This window comes from Tinamus guttatus, unplaced genomic scaffold, assembly GCF_059628265.1.
Source record: "Tinamus guttatus ecotype Peru unplaced genomic scaffold, ASM5962826v1 Tinamus_guttatus_pri_ptg000150l, whole genome shotgun sequence".
Lineage (NCBI taxonomy): Eukaryota > Metazoa > Chordata > Aves > Tinamiformes > Tinamidae > Tinamus > Tinamus guttatus.
This window is the reverse complement of record NW_028288684.1, coordinates 1,156,884-1,180,191: the sequence shown is the minus strand read 5'-3', so window position 1 is coordinate 1,180,191 and position 23,308 is coordinate 1,156,884. Positions and strand designations below refer to the sequence as shown.

Genomic DNA, 23,308 nt, shown 5'->3' with positions numbered 1-23,308 from the left:
ATGTCCTGGTACCCCCGTCCGTGGGGTGAAGGGGTTGCGAGATTACAAAACGTACTGTCGGTGGTGGGGGACGAGGGGGAAGGGAGTTTAATTTAGCCATTTTTAATGCTTCCCACTTTTATTTTTAAGGGAACACTCCACCCCACCCAAAGCCCCTCCCACATATGCCAGGAAAGGTGAATTTTTAATCCTTGTTTCTGAAAGCTGCTGCTTACAGATGTGGCCCCCACTCCAGGCAGCTGTGTCCTGTCCAGTTTGCTGGGCAGTGTTAGGAAAGCACTTTGTAAACCTTCCATGCCTTTAATTAATTAATTTTATTTTAATGGATATGTGGTATACTCTCCTCACGGGTTTCTTCCGACTTGTTCAGGATCGACTACAAGTCAGTATCCACATACTTCAGCCCCGCGGATATCGAAGTGGATGTGGCTGAGTAGCCTTTCCTGGCCACTGAAGACAAGAGTGGCATTGGCAAGGTCATGGCCAAAGTCTTGGTGAAGAGAGGGGAGCTGGAGCGCTGGGAACCCCTTGCAGAAGAGAGAAACAGAGGCAAATTTGGTTTCCTAGTACAGGTGTTGAAGACGCACGTGCTTCCCTATAAGGGGCATCCAGGGAGGTTGTTTTACAGGGCTGGTGATGCACATCGGAGCTTTAAGCATGGTTGGTAGGGTGAAAATTGGAAATAATGAGAGAAAACAAGTAAGTGAAGAAGATCTACTTTTCTTTTTTTTTTTTTCTGAAGTGAAAGATTACCAATACTTTGTAAGTTATAGAGGCATCTAGAGATCTCAGTGATGGATCAAACTCACTTTAAGGCTTATTCAGTGCAAGTAGCTGCCTGGCAGGATTTAAACTATTTTGAAGAACTTCCAATTGTGTTATAGGATGAAAGAGAACAATTGGCTTTGCTAAATTGAGGTGGGCAGATATAAAAGAATCAAAGTTGTACTTGATCTTAACAACAATAATCTGGAGTTTAGGTCCCTTAACTGATTGTGTGCAATAGTTTCTTCTATTGATGTATCTAAGTAAGAATGAACTGCAACTAGCTAGAATGTAAAGATAAACATAATCCCTTTCAGGCTTTCAGAATTACCAAAATAATTCCTATAGTGCAAGAATGACAAGAGTTTTGGCATATGGAACAAAAGGGAGGAGCTTGTGGGGCTCTTTTTGCCTGTCTGGGCTCTAGCAAGTGCCTTATGGAGGAGAGTTTGGGCTTGGTTAACTTCAACTAATTCAAAAATTTTAAAGGTTAAAGATTCCTGTTCATGCTGATGTCACAGTTGATTTCAAGTTCCCAATACTGCCATTATACATAATAACTGTTTTACATAGAGTTGCTTTGTCTGTTCCGTCTCAAGTAGGTCGGTTGACAAGGTGCCTATATTTCTGAGGTTTTGGTCGCTGCAGCTAGTATTTGGAGACCAAAAGATACTCTTGGGCTCAAGCTGCCTCTCTGATATTCTTTTAGGGTACTGCTATAGGTATGAAGTTAAAATGATTATCAGTGTCTTCTTGACTGCATCCTTAGAGTACCACTCTGGAACATCCTGACAGCTTTGAGGAGTCTAGCTCCTGGTTAATTCACTTCAAGCACATCATGACAAGAAAATAAGGAATTCAAACTCAACAAAAGAACATCCAAGTCAATGTAGCTTGACATATGGCCACATTGGTATATCACTTTACATTGGCTTTTTCAAGCGCTGCACAGCTTTGTAAATTAACTGCAGTCTTGAGATATGACCTTCTGTAGCCTGAGTTCAGCTTTTCAATGTCTTATGGGTATTGCACATTTGTTCTTTCCTCTTTCTTGTGAACTGCAAATTCCGGTTTGATGCAGCCTTATCCCAACCACTCTTTATGGTTCCCATGTGCTGTTCAAGTTTCAACAACTTTAGATATTTATTATGGAAAAACCTTTCCTGACTGTGCATCACACCACACAACTTCCCTGTGTTCTTAACATCAAGAAAAAGGAATCCTATTCAGAGTCAAAACCACCTCTGTTGACAGGACACCTCTCAACGTAGACTAAAATGCTCCCAGTCACCCTGAAGGCCAGCCGTTCATTTATTAAATTTGTACAGGTACATATGACCTGTGTTGTCTTCTCTGCAGTGCCTTATGCTTTGGGAATAGTTCTCTGAACATCTACAAATGCACTTATTTATCTGCCTTTCGGTCTCTAATTACAGGCTGCCTTTGCAGTTACTGTGAGAAGTGGACAGACATGCAAGCGTTGAACACCACTGCCCATCCTGGTTCTCTCTTACTCCTGAAATCTAAGCTCCCTTGGGGAAAGACTGTTTTCCATTTTGGTTTGTATACATTCAAGGCCTGTCTGTACAGGGTCCCTTTCATGCCCAGAAGATTTGTAACACTAACACAACTGAAGAGGAAAACCCATACTAAAAATCAATTACTGTCATGCATATCGATATCCGAGGCTGAGGAGTCTACCATTGCTGCCTAAAGCTGTGCATTCAGCATTAGTAACCCAATCAACTCCTTCAGAGTGGTGGAGGATTCATATCTTGCTGGAAATTTCAGAGGATCTGCCCGGCTGTTGTCCCCCTGTAAGCTGCATGCTAAGGATATTGCTGTAATGGGCTTCAGTGGAAAAAATCCCCAAATGGCCTGTGTAGCACATGGATGAATGCTCTAGTGTACCCTATTGCTAGGGGAGTGTAGCTCTATTGCTAGGGTACATTTAATATTTCTTATATTTAATTTCTGAGCACTAGAAGAGTGCTAAGAAACTAAGAACACCCTTAAAAAGAAGTGCAAGTAAAGTGTACATGCATTCCTGCGACTCAAACATTAAAAGAAAAATCCTTGTTATGGTTAGAGAACAGTATAGAGAAATAAAAGAGCATACCTACCTCTACTTTAGTCCTGTTTATGAAGGCTTTCTTTAATGTGTCTAAGCCATGAATCAATGATAGGTGTCCAGTTCCTTGAGAGGAATATGCAGAATATGTCTTGCATAGTCTATTCATAGAAATGTTGGTTGGAAGTGACCTCTAGGGGTCATCTTGTCTGACATCCTGCTCAAAGCAGGAGTGTTGTCAGCACATCAAATCAGCAATAGCTTTGTCTAGCTGGATTTTGATAGCTCACCAGGAATTGAAATTTCATAGCACCTCTAGGACAACCTGATGAAATGCTGTTCTCATCTTGCAGTGCAAACTTGACCTGTACCTCCCAAGCTGCAGCTTGTGACCAAGGTTCTCATTACCTCCTCTGCTATTACTGGGAAGAAATCTGATATCTGGCCTTTTATTCCCATTTTTACATAGTATTCAAATCACTTGTGTCATTCAACCCTTTTACGATAGTTGCGAAGCGTGCAGCGTAAGAAGCTTTTATCACACAGTTTCCTTTGCTTGAATTCCAGTGCAGCCCTAGTATTTCGTCTACATTAAACATGACATGCAAACTTGACAGAAGTTGGTTTGAGCAGATGGTGTGTACACTGCAGTGGCTACACACAGCCATGGTGTGGAAGCCTGTTGCAGCAGCCACCTTCCCACACAGTCACAGAATAGCTGAGGTTGGAAGTGACCTCTAGAGATCATCTAGTCCAACCTCTCTGCTCCAGCAGGGACACATTCTCCCTCTATGTCCCTTTGTAGTGGCCAGAGCCAAGTAGAAATACTTCAACTGTCTTTGCATGTCCACTCATTGAGTCCTGAATGTTTTGTTTAAAATCCCTTTACTTTAGTGCTTTGGCAGACCTTGGGATCCTTGGTGTGTCCAGTTTGTGCAGTAGTTTGCCTGGAGGGGGTAATTGCCAAGAGGAAAGAGCAAGGCTGGCAAACCGGGATGTTTGGTCCTTCCTCCCAGCTCTGCAGTGTCACGAGAGGCCCAGGAGCTGCACAGAGCTGAGCTCCAGCAGCCCTGACGAGGAGCCTCGGCTCCCCTCTTGCCTGCTCAGCACATGCAGAAATCGCAGATCAGAGCTTGCCTCTTGTCCTTCTCTTTGCCGACATCCTCCCCGCCCAAGCACATTTAGCAGCTGTCGCATGTGTTCCTTGTGGAAAGCCACCAGGTGGCACGGTTCACATGGTTTGTGGAAACAGGGACGGGGACCAGGAAGCCAAAGAAGAAATCCTGACAGAAATAGGTAATCAGGTGAGCTGTTATTCAGCCTTTTGTTTCAACTATATTATTGATATTAAGACTTCAGAGATCTTGAGATATTTTCTTTGCTTGTTTGGCTGTTGTGTTTTTAATAGCATTTTCATAAAGACATGGTACTAGCTAACAATTTATCATCCCTATAGACTCAAATAGTTTAATTTCACTCGGTGATATTTTCTGTGGTTATTACATCTCCAGGAACATTCTGTTTTACTTAATATTTATTGCTGATATGTTTGTGACACCGTGTTTACTATTCCTAACTATGTGGCTGGGGCTTTTTAAGGTTAATGCAGTGCAACAGTCTTGCAAAAGTGTCTATCAGTTTACAGCATTAGAGTCCAAGGTTTTACATGTATGCATAAGGTGCCTCTGATTTGCTAGGGTTGCTTCCTCTGCTCTGTGGAGTCCTGTGGAACCCTAGTTCCGTGCACTGCAATTTTTCCTTCTCATTTTCTTGTATTTCTTCCCTATCTCCTGTTTTCTGCTCAGGGTTTCTCTCTCACTCTGCAGTACAGCCCTGTAACTCTCAGTGGTGCTCTGCTAATGACTCAGGAGGGGGTACTCGGGGAGATGGGCTGTCACTTTTACCTTAGATGGAAAGCTGTCTTCTCATTAGATAGTGACTTGGCTCTTGAACACAGTGTTTTGATTCCACTAGTGGTTTTTAATGTGAATCAAAAATTCTGAAGACTTTTTATGTTTAGACATACCTTATTGACTAAATTTTGTGCTGTTTGATTGTAGCTCCCCAGTGCAACACTATTGACATTACACTTCAGTTCTTTAATGGAGGTGGACTAGACTGACCAGTCCTTATGTAGAAATAAATACTCTCCAGTTGTCCATAACAGCATAATCCCCTTGCTATAATAACATACAACTGTGGAAGGACTAGTGTTTACCAGAGTTAGCTCCCTTTCTAACTCAGAAGAGAATGGCAATAAACAGAGACACACTCAGATGACCTGGAGAACAGGGATGGCTTTGGTGACCTCTGAAAGTTCTTTTCTGTTCTGTCTGTTGAAGAAACAAACCTAGAGGCAAGTAACATTCTTCCTCTAAACACAGCACAGTCACAATTTTCAGTTTTGGTAGGCGGCCGGTCTGTAGGTTCTCTAGAAGTAGATGGCTACAAGAGCACTGCAGAACTTGTGCATGATCTGGGGCACAGGGCAGTTACACAGAAAGGAGCATTCGGTTAAGTGATAGATTGGCTGTTGAAGGAGCCTTGTGGGACGTGAGACTGCACTGGAAAAAGTAATTTGAATGAGTGCACAAAAATATCATTCTTTGCAAATATTCATTCAGATGCAAAAGATTTACTTTATCTACAGTTTGACAATCTGCATGCATAGTTGCCTTGCTGGGGTCCTGCTCTTCATCGCCTGGACAGAAGTGCTATTGCAGTGGACACCAAGGGCTTTTTTCATCTTCATGCCACACCAACGGTAACCAGAGGATGCCCGAGTTCAGTGCTGAAATGGAGTTATTATGTGGCGGTTGCCTGAACCTAGACCTGCAAACGTGGATGTTCTCCTGGTCTGTTCAAGCAGATTCAGGCTTGGAGATTAGGTCTCACTTTGAAAATGACCTTGCTACCATGGAAGATTCTTTGGCGAACAAAGATAAGGGTCATTTCTCTGAGACGATATTACAATATTCAGCAGAAAAGTGTTGATTCAGATGTCTCTCTATTTGCAATTATGCCAAAATCTTTTGTACATTTGAACATCTGCCCAAAAATCAGCAGGTTTTCTGTTCCAGTAGTGCTGAAGGTGGAAAGCTTTTAGAGAGGCAGGAACTGTAGTACAGTGTCAGGTTTTGGTAAGAAATAAACACTGCGATGAGAAATTCTAACTTTCCTCAACTAAGGAACCGAAATCCAATAGCTCAAGAGAAGAAATAAAGTGTTTTTATCTTCAGGAAAGCAGAATTACAGACTGGGAATGGTGCCTTATAATTTTCCCAGCTTCTTCACTTATCTGTTCTACTTGTATTTAAAGAAACAGCTTGGAAAGAGGGGAAGTGCTTTAATGAATATTGTTTTGTTGTTGTTGTTGTTGTTGTGGAACACATTCTCTGTATTATTGTCTTAGAACCTTTTCCTGGGATGTGTCATAGGACTGTGCTATGTTTTTGAAACTAAGGGCAATCCAAAAGAGCAGTATTTGACCTACCTTTTGCATGCTGATAAATGCCACTGTGCTTGTACTGGAGAGAACACCAATTTTCAAAACAACAAGGGATTTGTTTGTAAGAAACAGTAAAAGAGTTTTGCTGTTTTGGAGAGAGGAAATATTTATAGCTATAATGGGTAAGAAATGATGAGTTTACTCTCAAGTAAAGGTTTCCATTTTTTTATTGTATTGCATCAGCATCCCTGCCTGCAGTATTTAAAACATTGCAAGACTGCTGTGACATGGGGCACCTCGCAGGGACTTGGTGGTTCATGCAGCAGTTATTGTGGAAGAGGGTGCAGAAGGCACCTGAGGCTGCTACATGTAAAGTGAGGCACGTTGTGCTATGCTGGTTGGAGGGGTCGTGCCTGGCACGTGGGAGGCCTTGACCCACACATTGCTCCAGAGCATGTGACAGATCTTGGACAGCAAAAAGCACCTGCTGCTTCTCCCCAGGCCGGGAGCAGACTGTGGTGGTGGCCGCATCTCTTTGGCTTTGCTGTGGTTGAGGTGCTGAGCTGCAGGGGGTGAGCAGAGCGCAGAGCTCCAGCGAGGGTCAACAGAAGATTGACAGTATTTCTGCATGGATTAAAAGATCACAGACCCCACATTGCATGGAAGGAGGGACAGCTGGAGACTGCACTCAGATGACAGACTGCCAAGATCAGGAAGGTTGGAAGCTTGTGACTGCGGGTGACAGAAGGCAGAAGGCATCTCTGCCTGCAGATGTGTGTTTACAGGCTAGGTATTAGTGCCATGGTAACAGCCAAGGAAGAGCAAGTGCTGCCAGGGGAGGCTTTGAAGACAGCTGAGCCCAAACCAAGCGTGAACTTGGGGATGAAGCTGTGGGTGGTAGTGGCTGGAGGCTCCCTTGTGCATGGGATGGAGGCACCACGCTCGTCTGCCAACCTGGCTTGATTTCTGGGAGATTTGTTGCCTGTCAAGGACTCAGATCTAGGGTACTATGAAGACTCTATTAAGGCTTATGTGGCCTTCTGAATTGTACCCTTTGTTGCCCATTGAAACGGGCCCCAATGACTTTGGGGGAGAGTATCTTTAGTGTAGATGTGTGGGGCCACTGAGGATGTGTCTAGAGGACAACATAATGGAGGAGGTTCCCTGTGAAGGCCACATGGCTGAAGTCAAGTCTCTAGTGCCTGTCCATGAAATATCCACACTGTGGGAAACAAACAGGAAGGATTAAATATTCATACGTAGTTGCAGATTTGTGAACTTGTTGGGGTTATAGACACGATTTGCCTGGCTAGAGTGCTGTAGTGGTTGTATACGGGCTGTCTCAGGAGGGCAGGCTGTGGAGAGCAGTGAGGAGGAATTGTATGCACGGGGTGGCTTGAATGCATAGGGCTTTGCTCTGAAATGGGAGTCTGGAGAGCTGTGGTTTGCACTGGTAGATAACCAGTCAGGAGAAGAATCACCCGGACAACTGGGTTCCAAAGGATGAACAGGATGAAGTCCATCTGGAGGCTGGTTACTAGTGACTTGCTCAGAGATCAGTGCTGGGCCCAAAACTATGTTACATCTCTGTTAACAACCTGGATGACGGGAGGGAAGGAGCTCTCCACCAGTTTGCAGGTGATCGAACAGATCAAACAGAGGGAATAGCTGATATGTGGGTGGGAGGGCTGCTCTCCAGAGGGATTTAACAGGTGAGGAAAGGGGCTGACCTGAACATGAAGTTCACTGGGGGCACATGAGCAGTCCTGCCCCAGCACTGCAGTGACCCCATGGGGCAGCACAGGCTGAAGAAGGTCTCTGGGAAGCACCGTGACAGACAAGGACCTGGGGACACCCTGTTGACCCTGAGTAATCAGCGTGCCCTGGGGCAAGGAGGACCAAGCCCATTCTGGGCTGCATTAGCACCAGTGCAGGCAGCAGGTGGAGGAAGTGACGATTCCCTCCCCTCTTAGAGCATTAGTGAGACCATGAGTCTGGAATCCTGCGTCCAGCTTTGGGCTCCCCAAGGCAAGGAAGACACTGGGTGTCCTGGAGGGCCATGAAGGTGACACAAAGGTGGAACACGTGGTGAACAAGGAGAGGCTGAGAGTGCTGGGTTTGGTCAATGTTAGGAAGGGAAGGCTGAGGTGAGTCTTGCTGCTGCCTACAGCCCCATAATGATGGGATGCAGTGATGGCACCGCCAGGCTCTTCTTGGCGGTGCACAGGGAAAGGGCGAGAGGAAGTGGACACAAACTGCAGCATGGAGAAATTCTGATTAGATATTAGGGGAAATAATAGTAATAATAGGGATTTTTTTCCTCCATGATGGTGGTCAACCACTGGATCAGATGTCCTGGAGAAGCTAGAGAGTGTCCACGCTTGGAGATAAATGAAGGTCCCCTGGGCAAGCCTTGAACAACCCCATCTTGGTGGCCTGAGGTGAGCAGGGTGTGAGCCCAGGTTCCCTTCAGGGTTCTCTGCCAACCTAAGTCATCCTCAGTGCTGTGACCTTAGTGCTTGGTGCCCTGCTGGGACCCTAGTGCATTGCTTTGGAACGTTCCTTCCAGCTAAAGAGGAAGCTGCTCTATGTATTGTTTGAACAGAGGCTCTGCCAGCTTTACTGTATTTTTCTAGTATTCTGCTGTGCATGACTGTCTGTGGCAGCTATTTATCTAAGTAGGATTCTCTTTAGTAAATTCAGCATTAAAAAGCCATGGCTTGGAAGCAACTGGATCAAGTGACTAACATGTTTTAAGGTCTAGAATTACATTTCCTGGTTGTATATGTTTCTAAAATATCTTTAGTTGTGTTCTGAAGAGAATATTTTTCCATATGGCTTAAATAACTTTCACCTAGGCAGGCCTCAAACTCACTCATGGTCTGTTCATTGTCTGTGTTGATTATAACTACTTTTCTTTGTTTAGAATATCTCCTTGCATATTTTGGATATATCTAATCCCAAGCAAATCCGGAAGTTTGCTGAAAAATTCAAGAGTGAGCATAAATTACATGTTTGGGTAAGTCTGCATACTTAAATTGTGTGTCTGGCTTTGGAGTATGTAGCATCTGAACTTGTCCAACAAGTAGTCTAGACTTCACAATTTCTCTGCTTAATTTCCACAGAATGTTGCTGCAGATGTCTCCATTTGCTCTCATTCATTCTCAGTTCCTGTACACAGATATGATACTAAAAAATGAGAAATGCAGTGATATAATTGATTGCATCTCTTGAGGTTTTTACCACATGCGTTCTCTTTGGCTTTCATCACTCATGTGTAGTGCCATTTAGAGTGCATGTTTAGGCTATGAATATACTGTAAAAGGGCCTAGTCCCTGTTAAGGATAACACTTGTGTAGAAGGACTAGTCTAAAACAGAGCCAGGGAAAGAACTAACAGTTAAGCAACACGAATGATCAAGGGCTGGGTACTGTCCTTTACTTAGCAGTGAAAATTTGGTGTGCTACAACCGAGGCACTTGAAACAATTATTCTGGTGCTGATAGCATGAGGAAGTTCGGATGGAAACAGAGGAATCACTTGGAAGAGTGGCAGTGAATGAGTAGGGAGATAGGAGCAGATGCAGCTTCCCATAGCGAGTTTTCCCTGGCACAGAGATCTAACAGAGAATTAATACATCAGTGCACAGCAGACGTGTCGTGGGGTCAGGAGGATCTCACTGAGACTAATGAAAATGCTGCTTACAATGGCTGAGCTCAGTTTGCATATTACTATCTGTGAGGAAAGAGTTTCAAAACATGGAGTGAGGTGCTAAGAAGGCCATTGGTCTTAGTGTAGAGCATGTGTGCTGGTTCATTTCTTTGAAAACTCTTTCTTTTGTGTAGAAACTTCACAGCCAGCAAGACGAGTGCAACTTGACCATCCAGGTTTATTAAAATAATTTGTAGCTTCATACTGCAGTGCCAGAAAAGAGCAAAGTAGCAGGGCCTGCTTGTACGTGTGGTTTTGTTTCCAGATCTCTGTGTAGATTGTTTTTGCTTAGAGGAGTTGCCTTACAGATCAACACTGCAGGATGCTTGGTTAAGCAGCAGGAATTAACAGAAGATGGACTTGAAAAAAACTTTGCAAGAAACACCTTAGCTGAGTGTTGGGGGCTCCATTCCAAAATATAATACTTATTTTTTGTTACAGAGGTGTGTATTCTTGTTCCAAGAGGGATTGTGCTATTTCCGTGTCAGGGAGGGAGTTGAAAAGGAAAACAAGAAATATTAGAGCTGGTTTGGAGTGACATTTCTTAATCTCTCCATTTTCAGTTGTTCTCATATGAGTGCCTTTGTCATAGCAGCAGTGGACAAATGCAAACAAGATGTAATTCAATTGATTCTGAAACACGACCGGAAACGTTGCTCCGAGCTGTACTGCTACCGTGTGCTGTGTGCTGTCGTTGTGCTTAGAGCATGCAGAAATGTTTAAAATACGCTCATACGTTTCAGGATGTCTGAGCAGCCCCATCTGACGTGAAGGAGGTGCTGTCAGGAAAGGCTGTGCCCTGCACAGGGCCCTCGACACCCCGAGGGTCACGGCATGCACCCGAGTGACTGAGTAGAGCCAGGCAAGTCCTAGGCATTCCACGTTTGTTGGGAACTCCAGAGGACTTGGTGGTGGGGGCGTGGGGGGAAGAATGAATTATGGGCAGCAAAGAAAGGGGAGAAAGGAGGATTTGGGTGAACAGGAAAGATAGGCAGCAAAGTGGAAGGACCCCCATAGAAAACATGGAAAAGATGTGAGCAAACACCCAGCCAGCAGGGAGAAAAGCTTCCTGCTGCTTTTAATAATTTAGGAGCTGCACCTCTTGCAGCAGGAGCTGTGATGCTTGCATATGCCGGAGGTCCTGTCACGCTCTCTTCCCTTGCCCTCCATGCAAACACATGCTTTTCTGGAGGGATTATGTTTGGTATGGTTGGTATGTTCAGAAGTGACACATTAAGGTGCTCTGTTTTTGTGTTGCCCTTCTGTTCATCAATATCTAGGCCTGAAAAGAGGGAAGCTCAAGCTATGCATCTGGAGCCTGGAAACCCTCTCTGGGTTTTATTCTTGATTGATCTTGGTTGGCTTCCCTAGCTCATATTTACTTCTGAAAAGTTCTATTTTAGGTATAAATGGCTCATGCTTATCTGGTATGGAACTCACAGCTTGTTTTTGTGCAAGTCTGACTACATTAAACTGACAATTAAAAATCCACGCAAAGTGACATAGAATCGTTTTCTTAAAATTAATCTTCTGAAAAATAAAACTGCTTCTTGTGATTCAAAGCATTCAAATTCAAAGCAAGCTTTATTTTACCATCAAATTTCTACTGGCCATAGAAATACAAAAACTTCTACCTTACAAATTTCTTCACCTTAAATTAGTTCAATCCCCTTGTGTTCTTTCTAACAATAATTCAGCATTGCACAAAACTGCAGTTCTTCCAGAGAGAAGCAGCATGAAAAAAATAAAATAGCCTGAACATGAAAGCATGCTTTTGTTCAGATTTAAACATGGAGGAAATTAATTGCCAAGGAACAGCACTAGGACATCGCTTGAATTAGATTTTATCACACAAGCAGGAGAAGGAGCAAGCTCTGCTTTTCCAGCTGTAAATCAGCCACACTGGAGCTGCACAGCAGAATGCAGCTGCCCATACCTGCTAGAGGAAGCTGAATTACAGTTGCAACAAGCTAGGAAAATGCCTGCATCCTTTTTGTGACCGTTACGTTCAGATCTCCTGGTGCTGGTTTTCCCTTTAAAGCCAGAGGTGCAGGAGTAAATCAAGCCCATCAGTCATAGTGGGAGAAGCTGTATGGAAAAGCGCATGTCAGCAGAGTCATTTCCCTAAACACTGTGCACCCTTGTGCTTGCTTTCCCTTAGAAAAGCTCTTTCTGTATCCGTAATTATCCATGACTATAGTTCCCAGAGAAAGCCTTTGCTAAATTAGATATGGCTGGCATAGGGTGGCCATAAACCAGTGTGTTGGCTGAGGGTACAATCTGCATTTCCACCTCTCCCTTTTCCCCTAGAAAAGGGAAAACCTGAAGGATGACATGGGCTTTAGACCTATGTTTTGAAAACCTACAGTTGTCCCCCTTTTGTCAACAGCCTGGGAACTGTAGCAAACTGCTTGATTTCTGTAGAAATGAGGGTGAATTATATGCATTTCTTTTTCAAATCTTCACATGCAGGGCATTTTTCCATCTTTCTGTGACTGCTACTACCAGGATCCTAGTCTAGTGTCTAGGATGTATCTAAGAATGCAATGATTTAAATACCTACTAGAGTCTTTGAATTCTGAATCTGATATCTAATTAAGGTTTACATAAGCTGTAGGATTACTCCTTTAGGTTGAAGCTTTTAAATCCAGGCTGGAGACATTTTCCTCTTGGCTGACTCGCTCATCTGTTTTCAGATATTTTGCATGACGGATGTTGAAATTACATTACCTGAGAAACATGCATTATCCTCATCTTTCCTTACACCTAATCAGGCAAAAACGAACGCCTAAGTCCTCCGAGAGATGAGCGTGTATGGAAACAGCACTGGTTAGAACAGCAAGCTCTGCGTGTTGCCACCCTCACGCCTCCTCCCGTGGGCTGGCCTTGTGCTCCGGGCTGCATCCAGGCGCTGGGCAGTGATGAACAGCAACTTCTGATGAGACCTGCACGCTCGTGAGTCAGCACTTCCTGCTTTTTCACATAAAACCCCAGATAAAGACTATTCAAACTGGCAGTATTCAGCCACTGTGGGAAAAAATCTGTCAGTGCTGATAGGCAAGCAGAGGCAGCAGAAGCGTGCTCTTGTCAAAGCACTAGAAATTCAGCTGAAACAAGCCCTTCTCCATTTTATAGCCTGCCCCACTTTGCTTTTGCACGACACATCTTTTCACCTGACGTGGAGAAAGGGTAGGTTTGTTACAGGTTGTTGTTGTTCACCAGCCAAGGGGGTGCTCGGACATGTTTGGTGATAACTAAGTAACACTCCCAGTTTGCGTCTTCACCCTAAGGAAACCTTCTCTGCTGCCTTGTTTTAATAATATCAGCCATATACATTTACTCTGGGTGCAAGAAAGGGCAAGGGCAAATGAAACAGACCGTCCCTCTGCTGCAGTAGCAGCACAGCCTATTTGCAGCAAACCACCTAACCCGTACGGGTGTTTCACGGTCATTTCCCTGCACACAAAACACACCTGACTTGTGTTTCACTCTAGGCCATGTTGCCTGCTGGATTTTGCTTTGATTTGCTGGCAAGTCTGATCATTTGGATACCAGTCTGTCATAAGGACAGTGCCTGAACTCTGGCAAGACCACCCTACCTGCAAAAAGGAGACTATGAGACCAATTTCCTTCACGAAGACCTTTGAGACTTCAGGATGAGATGTGCTTTGTAAAAGGTCAAATGTAGCTGCAAATCCACTAACTATATTGAGATACAGGTTCCTGGGACGGTGTTGAACCCTTGGTGTGCTGAGCTTAGCTTTGTAAGCCACGGGCAACGCAGACCTTTGTTTTGCCTTTCATGTTCATTCCCTCTTCCCACACGCTGTTATTGCTAGTGTCTGGAATGGGCCCTCCGAGACCGCGCACTAAAATCTTCATTCCTCATCTCGGGTTCAAAGCAGGGGCTTGGGGATGTCTCCTGGCTGGGAACTCCATGAAGAGTTAACCAGGCCGAGGAAGAACGTCAGCTTGCTCCATGTGTGTGTGTGTGTTTCAAACTTGGACATAGGAAAAGCCAGGCAATGTCTTTAACCGATTTTTACCAGATGAATGAACCACTGAAATCTGAACAATCAAACTCCTTTCTTTTGTTCCCGCTTTTTTCACAGTTGAAATAACACTGTTCCTGATAATGCTGCAAAGCTCAGGCAGATGGAAAACTCCACTGAATGTGCTGCCTGCCCTTAGCTGAACGTTAGCAGATTAAAAACCCCACCGACAACTTACCACTAATTGCCAGATATAACATCAAGCAAAAACTGTTCTAGAAGCCTCCAAGACACTTGGGGCTGCAATAATTGTATAATCAATTAATTTGATGTCATAAACAGGCAGTGGATTTACAATGTCATTTCTTCTGAATCCCTAATTCTCTTTATAAATCACTGTTAAAGGACAGGTTTGGGGGCTGCTTTATACGAATTCTGTAAAGCAGGTAGGTGTATGTGCTCATGTAGTATTATTACACTGTTTGATTTTCAAACCTGAAGTGTATGAATCTTGTGGATTATGCTGCATGGGGATAACTTTCACTTTGCACATGCTGTCACCGAGGTGGTGAGATCAGCAGTGAATTGTTAGGAGAACTTGCAACTACCTTCCAGTAAGAGCTAGCAAAGCGTTGTCCATAGAGACCCCTCAGCTTCCACTTCACGTCACACAAAACGTAGCCTAATTTGTCTTTAAGAGTTTAGGAAGCAGCCAGGCAGATTTTTGTAGCAAATTTTTTAAAAAATCTTAGTGTAGGGATTCAGCATTTGTCCTCCTAACAGCTCCTCATTTTCTGTGCTTGCCTCATGGAAGCTTTTCGCTGTGACACAGAGTTATTGCTCATACAGGTTGGCAGAGGAGTTCACTGTATGGGATTAAAAAAACGGGAGAAGTTAATCAGAGCACAATATCAGATTACTCACCTAAATTGAGAAGAGCTTGGAGCAAGTGGAGCGATTATACGGCAGGACACATGGGAACGCAAAATGAATGCGTTTATTTTTCCGAACAAGTGAACCCAAAACCTAAACAAATATTAATGTGATCAGCACTTGGGAGAGATCGTGTATGGACAAAAAGTGTTCTCATTAAGTGACATTAGTTACTTTCATGAAAAACATGATATGTAATGGGCAGACCCTACTGTGTGACAGAGCTAGTTGACTGGTATGCAATGCTGGGGCTGCTGTGTCCTGATAGAATACACTGTATTATGCAAAGTTCCCTATTATGTGAGCTCACCTTAGAGGCATAACACTTTTAGGATTTTTTCCAAAGAAAAGCAAACGTTGAGAGGATGTTTGTCTTTAAAAGGAATTGTGCATCCATCCCAGGAGCCTATTTGACTCAAGAAGAAGTGGCCAGCATGTACTGTGTCAACTCTATTTATACCGTATCTGCTCGAGACAAGGACACCCTTTCTGCAGAATAACTCCAGTAGTGCTCGTGGTTCTTGTCCCTCCAGAATAAACCTCCCTGTTTCTGGCAGAATCCCAAAGGTGCTGTCGAAGGAGGGGCAGGATCTCCAAGATACTGAGTGCTCTTTCATTGCAAAGCATAACACTGTTGGTCATAATTCCTCTCCATGCCCCTTAACACTCTCTCTTGGGTTCTTATAAAACAAGGAGAAAAAAAATAATAAAAAAATCCTTACTGTTTGAGCCAGAAGGTAAGTGACTGTGATGGGCCCTTCAACTGGCTGTGCCTGGTCTGAGTCTTATCGGTTGGAATGTAGCTATCAAACTGCATAGCAGCTTTTATGGGCATAAAATGGTAGGGGTTTCAATTGGTGAGGATGCATTTCAAGCAAAGATATATCAAATTCAGAATTACTTGTTGAGGTTGTTTTGCCTCATAGACCAGCCATGCAAACAAGAGCGTGTGCTATCCAGTGTATGTGTTAAAAAGATTCTGGAGTCTGTACGCAGACACGTAAGGCTGGAACAACAGTTGGTGAAATATTTAGTGGTAGGAGGAACAAACTACTGTGCTCGTGAAGCCTGTGCTTCAGATGTGTGTGTTTTGAGATCCTAACGCCTGCCTTGGAAAGCAAGGATCAGAACCAGGCTCTTGACCCTGGCTCCCCAAGCAAAAGAGCAAGTGGTTTTGTGGGGCAAAAAGACATAATGATCCAAGTGTGTGGGATTTACTGAATTCTTACTCAACTGGAGGAAGAGAAGAGTCGCTGGCTTTGTGATTTGTGGTTTTAACTGCACACACAAGCTCCTGAGAGGCTGCAGTTGCTCTAAGCAGCGTTTTTGCTGCTGAACATTTCTCTCATCCAGCTGGAAAACAAAACAAAACACAGTTGTTAATGAGGCAATGTTAATGCATTCATCTCTGCATCTCTTCAGAATTAACAGCCAGAAATGAAGCATAAATTAGTCTGGGGGGGTAGTCAAAGCAGGGCTTGTCACAGCTCCTGTATCGCAGCTCTGCTTTTAGGAAACACGGCTCATTTAACCAGAATGTGAGGTTACTTTGCATTTGAAGAATTCAGAGCAAATCGAAATTTAATCCAGCCTTTCAGCTCATACTGAAGCTGTTGTTTTTTATTATTGTTTCTCCCATGGCAATCGCAGTAGTTCTCATCCTAATGATGTCATCCCTCAGTGTCCCCGCTGCCACCCGGGGACACTCACACTCTCATTATTCACCAGCAACTGCCTCTTGTTTTGCTAGATCTGCCTGGGTTTTAAGTGCACGGGGTGCACATGGATGTCCCCGTGGTCGCCCTGGGAAAGGAAGGACAGCAGTGGCTGACCGGGAGCTGCACACTTTGCTCGCCAAGCATGTCACGTGTTTAACTTTGGTAGCGTATTTATAAACAAGCTGAACTTCAGCTGGGTGATCTCATCGCCTTGGTGGAAGGGAGGTTGCAAAGACACATGTTGAAGTCTTCATGTCGAGTGAAAAACACGGCCTTAGCAGCTCGTGGAAAAAAATACGTGTTTATCACTGACACGGAGTTATTGACCTGGAGCCACTAGTAAAGGGCCAGGAGGGAAGTGTTATACTTGATCTTGATTAAGTATCTTACTTGATGCAAAAACGCTAGACTAAATGGTTCTAGGGAGATTAATTTTGAATTAAACATCTAAGAACTTTTTACATACAGCTTAAAGAAAAATAAAAACGTGTCTTAAGTGATAAAAAGAAACCTCAAATCACTGTCTTGCACTTGAGCTAGCTGGCAAATCCCTAGGTGCGCCTGAATGAAACATACTGTCAGTTGGACACGGTTTTCAACAAGTGAATTCTGCTGCTCATGGTAACAGCTGTAATGGTATCTAGTTTTGCCATATGTACAAATCTGTGCTAAATAAGCATGATTAAAGTGGAGAAGAAAGCAAGAGCGCTTGGGTAAGCTTCCCTGAGTAACCTTAGTTGTAGCCCTGGGCACAGAATCCTAGTATTTTCCCTCTGGGTGTTACTTATCTCTTTGCAATAGTCATTCTGGGTATTAAAGAGGCAGTTTCTATGTGCAACACAAACCAGAAATGTTGGGGTACCCAAGTGATTTCACAGTGAGAAGACAAAAACACTGCAAAATGCTGGATAAACCTTGGACACATCTTCACCTTCTCCAGGAAAACCCCAACCGGGGCTGGATAGAGCTGCTGTACACAAGGCCTGGCAAACACAAGTGTGCAGCAGCAGTTCCCTCCCCTCGTTCATAACTGGGCTTAAATATGTGTCTGTGCACCACACATGGAGGGAAAATATCTTCTGTTTTGTCCTTGGCATCACCTTATCTCCATGGAAATATACACCTGAACCAAGCTGCTTTTTGAATCATAGCTAGAATGTAGTGAGCAGTTTATAGTCGAGGTGCAGCATAAAAGGCTGTAAAATAATTGGTGTGCCTTTTGAGAAGCATGCAGCAATGTGGAGCACTGCAAGTTGAACGGACACAAGTAAAGCAGGAACAAAATCATGAAAGTCAGAGGAAACTTCAGTAATAGACTTCCTGCATTTTAATTTGTTACAGAGGGCAAGAAGAGAAGAAAACTTTTTCAGAAAGAAAAGTTAATGCTCGTGTTTGTCTTTCCTGTGGCTACGTGCGTTCTGACGACTGCCCTGCTGCCTCTCCTGGAAAAAGCAGATGATCCCAGAGGGTCACTCTGTGATGCTGCTGCCAAGTGCAGCTGTACCAGCCTCTCCCTGTGGTTTCTGACGGCATCTCTTTGGTTGTGTTAGCTATCCAGGACTAGATGCAATGCTTCATAAGCATCTCAAGAATCCTATTAGAATATCACAAAATCACAGAATGGCTGAGGTTGGAAGGGACCTCTAGAGATCATCTAGTCCAGCCCCCCTGCTCCAGCAGGGACACCTAGAGCACGTGGCACAGGGTGGCATCCAGGCGGGTTTGGAAGATCTCCAGAGAAGGAGACTCCACAACCTCTCTGGGCAGCCTGTTCCAGGGCTCTGTCACCCTCACAGGAAAGAAGTTCTTCCTCACATGGAGGTGGAACTTCCTGTGTTTCAACTTACACCCGTTACCCCTCGTCCTGTCACCGGCTGCCACCAAGAAGAGCCTGGCCCCATCCCCCCTACAATCACCCCTCAGGTACTTGAACATGTTGATCAAATCTCCTCTCAGCCCTCTTTTCTCCAGACTAAACAGGCCCCGCTCGCTTAGTCTTTCCTCATACGACAAATGCTCCAGTCCCTTAATCATCTTTGTGGCTCTCTCCTGTGGAACTTTCGATGCTTCAGTTTGTGGCCATTACCTCTAGTTCTGTCGGTGGCCACCACTGAAAAGAGACCAGCACCATCCTCCTCACTGCCTCCCTTGAGGTACTTATAGACACTGATTAGATCCCCTCTCAGCCTTCTCTTCTCCAGGCTGAACAGGCCCAGCTCCCTCAGCCTCTCCTCATAGGGCAGATGTTCCAGGCCTCTGATCATCTTTGTAGCCCTGTCCTGGACTCTCTCCAGCAGCTCCACAAACTGAAGCATCGAAAGTTCCACAGGAACTTAAGAAAAAAAAAATTTAACAGTGAGGGTGACAGAGCACTGGAACAGGCTGCCCAGAGAAGTTGTGGAGTCTCCTTCTCTGGAGATCTTCAAAACCCGCTTGGATGCCACCCTGTGCCACGTGCTCTAGGTGTCCCTGCTGGAGCAGTGGGGTTTGACTAGATGATCTCTAGAGGCCCCTCCAACCTTAAGCATTCTATGATTCTATGATTCTATGATTCTATAATAGGAGTATAGGCTAAAAAGAACCTTTTTGCTCTTGTAAAATAGCACAGCAAGTACAATTTTAAAATTAAATTTCCTAGTTGCCTGCCTACACCCCGGCTGGGCAGACGTGCCAGGTACCATCTGCCTGAGACTCTGTTTTCTTTTCAGGATTAGTCTAAAAGCAAAGAGATTTGAGATTTTCTGGTAACTTTCTTTAACAGGTGCAGCAATTTCTTTCCAAATTGGTGATTAAGGTAGTTTTGCACCCTCTTGCTAGTCCTTCATGTATTTCCAACCGAATGAGCTTTGAAGTTATCCCATCCTGCAGTTCAAGGTTTTTCCAATGGCCCCCAAAATAAACAGCTGCAGGTGAGGGACCTTCCATCGTCATCTGTTCAACAAAATAAAAACAAGACAATATTTAAGCATTAGTTATGTTGTTGGTTCAGGTACTGTTCTTGTGAAATACTTGTGAAATATTATACGGCAATTGATTTTCCTAAAACTAGTAAGAAAAAAAAAAGAGTTAAAGATTTGTCATGATTCTTTGTATTTCTGTTTACTCCATGTTTTACTTCTTTGCAATTTATAATAGAATCGGATTGGAAATCTCTCATTGATTCCTATTCTGACATTCTGGTAGTTTTCTCCCTATAATTTGACCTAAACAAACATCTGGTTGATCATCTAGCAGTTTACTTGCATCCCACCACAATACGCCTTCTGTTCTTCACACGCTCACCATGACAATTTTTAGCCTTTTTATTTTTTTAGAAAGAACAGAACTCCACGAGCTGTAAGTGGCCCGACGCCACCCGTTCCTCTTGTTCTGCGCAGCTGTGAGAGCTTCCGCGCCGGGTTTCCGCGGGGAGGTGAAGCGCTCGCTGCGCACGGCGGCGCAGGGAGCCGACGCTGCCGTGTGGTTTTGCAGCCTCTCCCGGAGCCGCAGAGTTGCGGAGCTGCTTGTTCTTCCACGGCGAGTCAGCAGTGTCCTGTGGAGAATGTGGGAACACACGGGACCTGGAAGGGGATGACGGCCCCACCAGGCGAAGTTCAAAGGATAAAACATTTCCCCAGGCTGTTCCATGACTAAAGGCTCAAGCAAGCACTGTGCAGCCAGAGAGAGACTGCGTTAACTTGGCTGTTACTTTCCTGCTTTTGTCCTCTAAATCAGGTGATAGAGACTTCAAAGCATTTTTCTAGGGAGTACGTTGTTTTTTTATGAAGATGGCTCTATGCAGGACTGTGCCGGAGGGAAGGTGAATCACGGCAGTCAAACAGCAGCTTTTGGGATGCTAGGAAGCGACCGTCCTCCTCACAGAGCGCTGGAGGTTGGCTTTGCTCTGACAGGCTCCTCCTGCCTCCCTGTGCGGGTGCCCAACTGCCAGCTCCTCCTTTCTCCAAAGCTGTGCACAGACTTGAGCTCGGCGGCATTTAGGGGCACTGTTACATGAGGAATGCAAGTGGAAAAATAGGTCAGGGCTTCTCCCTCTTCCGTGCAGATACCAGGCATTTTATTAAGGGCAGCTGTAGGCACGAATGTCCGATGCCTGACGCGGGCCAGGGCGGCGAGAGAGAGGCCAGGCTCGGAGCAAGGGCTCGCAGGAGCCTCGTCCTTCTGCTCGAGCTGGCTCTCACAGCCTCCTCCCAGCCTCATTCGCTGGAAGGTCTAGTCGGGATGCTTGGACCTTCCCATATTTGGGTTAACTTTGGCCTTTCTCTTCCCTCCCAAACATGGTTGCTTGACAGATACCTGAACCTGCCCGCTTTAATGCCACTATGTGATACACGCACCAACTACGTATCCCAGCTGGTCATTCTTTGCAGAACCAGACTGTGCTTTTTTCATATTCCTGTCACTTGCTTTTCTTCTGGTCCTCATGCTTCCATTCCTCTCGATGATAATTGCAGCAACTCTCCTGCCTTTGGCCTTTCTCGACCCCAGCTTTAGCAAACAGGGAACAAGCCTTGGCTCTTCAGTTGCAGCTAATGCCTCTAGAGAGCTTTGGGCTTGGCATGACTGCCCTTCAGGCTGCAGGAGCATCTCGTGCCCTGTGTTTGTCACGGAGAGGTAAGTCAGTCCTTTCTCTCTCTGCCAGCCAGCACTGCCTGCTCTGTAGATGCTTTCAGCAAGGGCTTCATGTGCAGGAGCACTTCACCACGGACCCCATTCTCCTGGGCCTAGATCAGCACAGCCCAGCCATTTCCTAGATCAGTAGCACCTTTCTTCCATTTCCTCTGTTCCCATTTATTCCGTTCCCTCTCAGTGGCAACCAGAGCCAGCATTATTTTTTTCCTGAGAAAAGAAAGGGGAAGTGAGAGCATGACTCGTACAACCAGAATTCGCTGCATCTGCCAAAATAAATAGAATTCATTTGACAGAGTCCTGCCTTCCAGAGACTAGAAGCACCTTCTCCGTGATGCTGAGCTTGGCTTGCACACGTTGTTCCCAAACATTTGCACACAGGCTGCTTGAAACAGCCCTTTCCCTGAGGTGGGAAGCAGCTCCTATGCAGTGGGAAGGAGGGAACGTTCCTCTGCATGTCTCTCTCCTCACTTTTCCATAAGCAGAGGTAATGTGGGGCGTGCAGTCAGTTGCAACATTTGCTCCTAACAGACCAAATACTTCTGCTTCCCTGGGAAGCCTGGAAGCAGAGGGCTCATTTTCCTGAGGAATCTGCAGCCCTGCGGTGGAAGAGCTCGTTCCGTTTGGCTCAGCTGGATACTGCAGGAGTTGGACTTACTAAATAGACTAATGGTGCTGCTGCATTGCCCTGACAGTTGCTTTATAGGAGCTTGAGGGCATTTTCATAGGCTCTAGCTGTGATGTTTTTGGAGAGAAAAATCTCTCATTGGAAGATAGCTTGGAATGGGCAGTGATAGAGCACTGACAGAAACTATATTTATACAGAGGGAGTGAGGAGGAAACCAACAAAGCATCAAACTGAGCAAGCTTGGTTAGAAATCTTGATACTGGATGTTGAAGCAGAAGCCCTTTAGCATTCAGAATTCCACCATTTTAAAAAGTGAGCATTTTAAGGATGAAAACAGTCCAGACTGCACAGTCCCAGCTGCAGAATTCCAATAGCCCAAGAAGACTTGTTCCAAGGCAAGGAAAAACCGTGTCTCATGCTGGAAAAGCAACTTCTGCCTGCACCAATATTCTCAAGTTACAGGTCTTTATCTACAACAGTTACAGTAGTGACAGAGAGCAGGCCTAAACCCCATGATCTGTCCTGTGCCTGGCTGCAATGGGATCTCTCCTCTTTAAGTCATACTGTGCAAAAGAGCAGTCCCTCTAGCTCAATAATTCAAGTGAAGTCAGTTTAATTTCTCTTTTGGAAGATGTACTGAACACTGTTTACAGAAACATGGAAGATAAGTCTTTTGGCTTCATGACCATGAAGCGTGTTTGGGAAGTACAGAGCCCTGTAGAAAAAATCCTCCTTGTGCTAGACGAAGCAGTTAAATGGACTTTTATTTTTCCTTGCAGACAGACAAGCAGTTGCTGCACACTTAGCCCTAGCAAGAACCCACAGTCGGCCAGAGGATGAGGAGAAGCTAACAGAGATCCTGGAAGAATTTCCCAGAACTTTAAATCCACTTCTCCAGGAACTTAGTGTCACTGCTAGCACAGCGTAACCACAAAGCTTCTAACTACCAAGTGAGAGAACAGTGCAATTACACATGCAGAGGAGATGTAGGATGCCATAGGCCTGTTAAAAAATAAATTGCATTCAGGTGTGCTCGTAGCGGGAGATAGTGGTGGTTGCAAAACTGTTCTGCTGCTGAGAGTCCCTTCCCTTGCAATTTATGCGCAGCCTATCTCAGAATATGGTGAGTTTGAACTGGAAGAAAAATTCAGAGCCATTAAAATGAAACCCAAATGATGGCATTAGGCATGCTGACTTTATCCAAAATCTTTTAAAACCTGCGATGTGCAGAGAAATCCTGGAAAGTGAATCTTCAGGAGCTCTCCTGAATGATGCAGGAGAGAAAAACTGTTACTAAATGCTGTATTTGGCAGGATTTTTGCTTTCTTTGAGGGGTTGGGGGGCTCTACCCTCTAATCAGGAATGCAGTAGCTCCCTTCTGCAGCGCTGGCTTTACAAGGAAGGATTTCTCACAGCC

At 44.8% G+C, this 23,308-nt stretch overlaps 1 protein-coding gene across 1 annotated transcript; it reads left to right on the top strand.

Moving 5' to 3' along the window:
• On the top strand, nucleotides 1-22,797 carry DHRS12 (dehydrogenase/reductase 12). The gene is given in 11 exon segments (XM_088522139.1): nucleotides 1-23; nucleotides 25-51; nucleotides 371-488; nucleotides 2,600-2,608; nucleotides 4,051-4,140; nucleotides 9,211-9,303; nucleotides 10,303-10,381; nucleotides 18,042-18,137; nucleotides 20,015-20,127; nucleotides 22,634-22,760; nucleotides 22,763-22,797. Coding segments are annotated over 11 exon segments (810 nt in total).
• The last annotated feature ends 511 nt before the right edge of the window (nucleotides 22,798-23,308 follow it).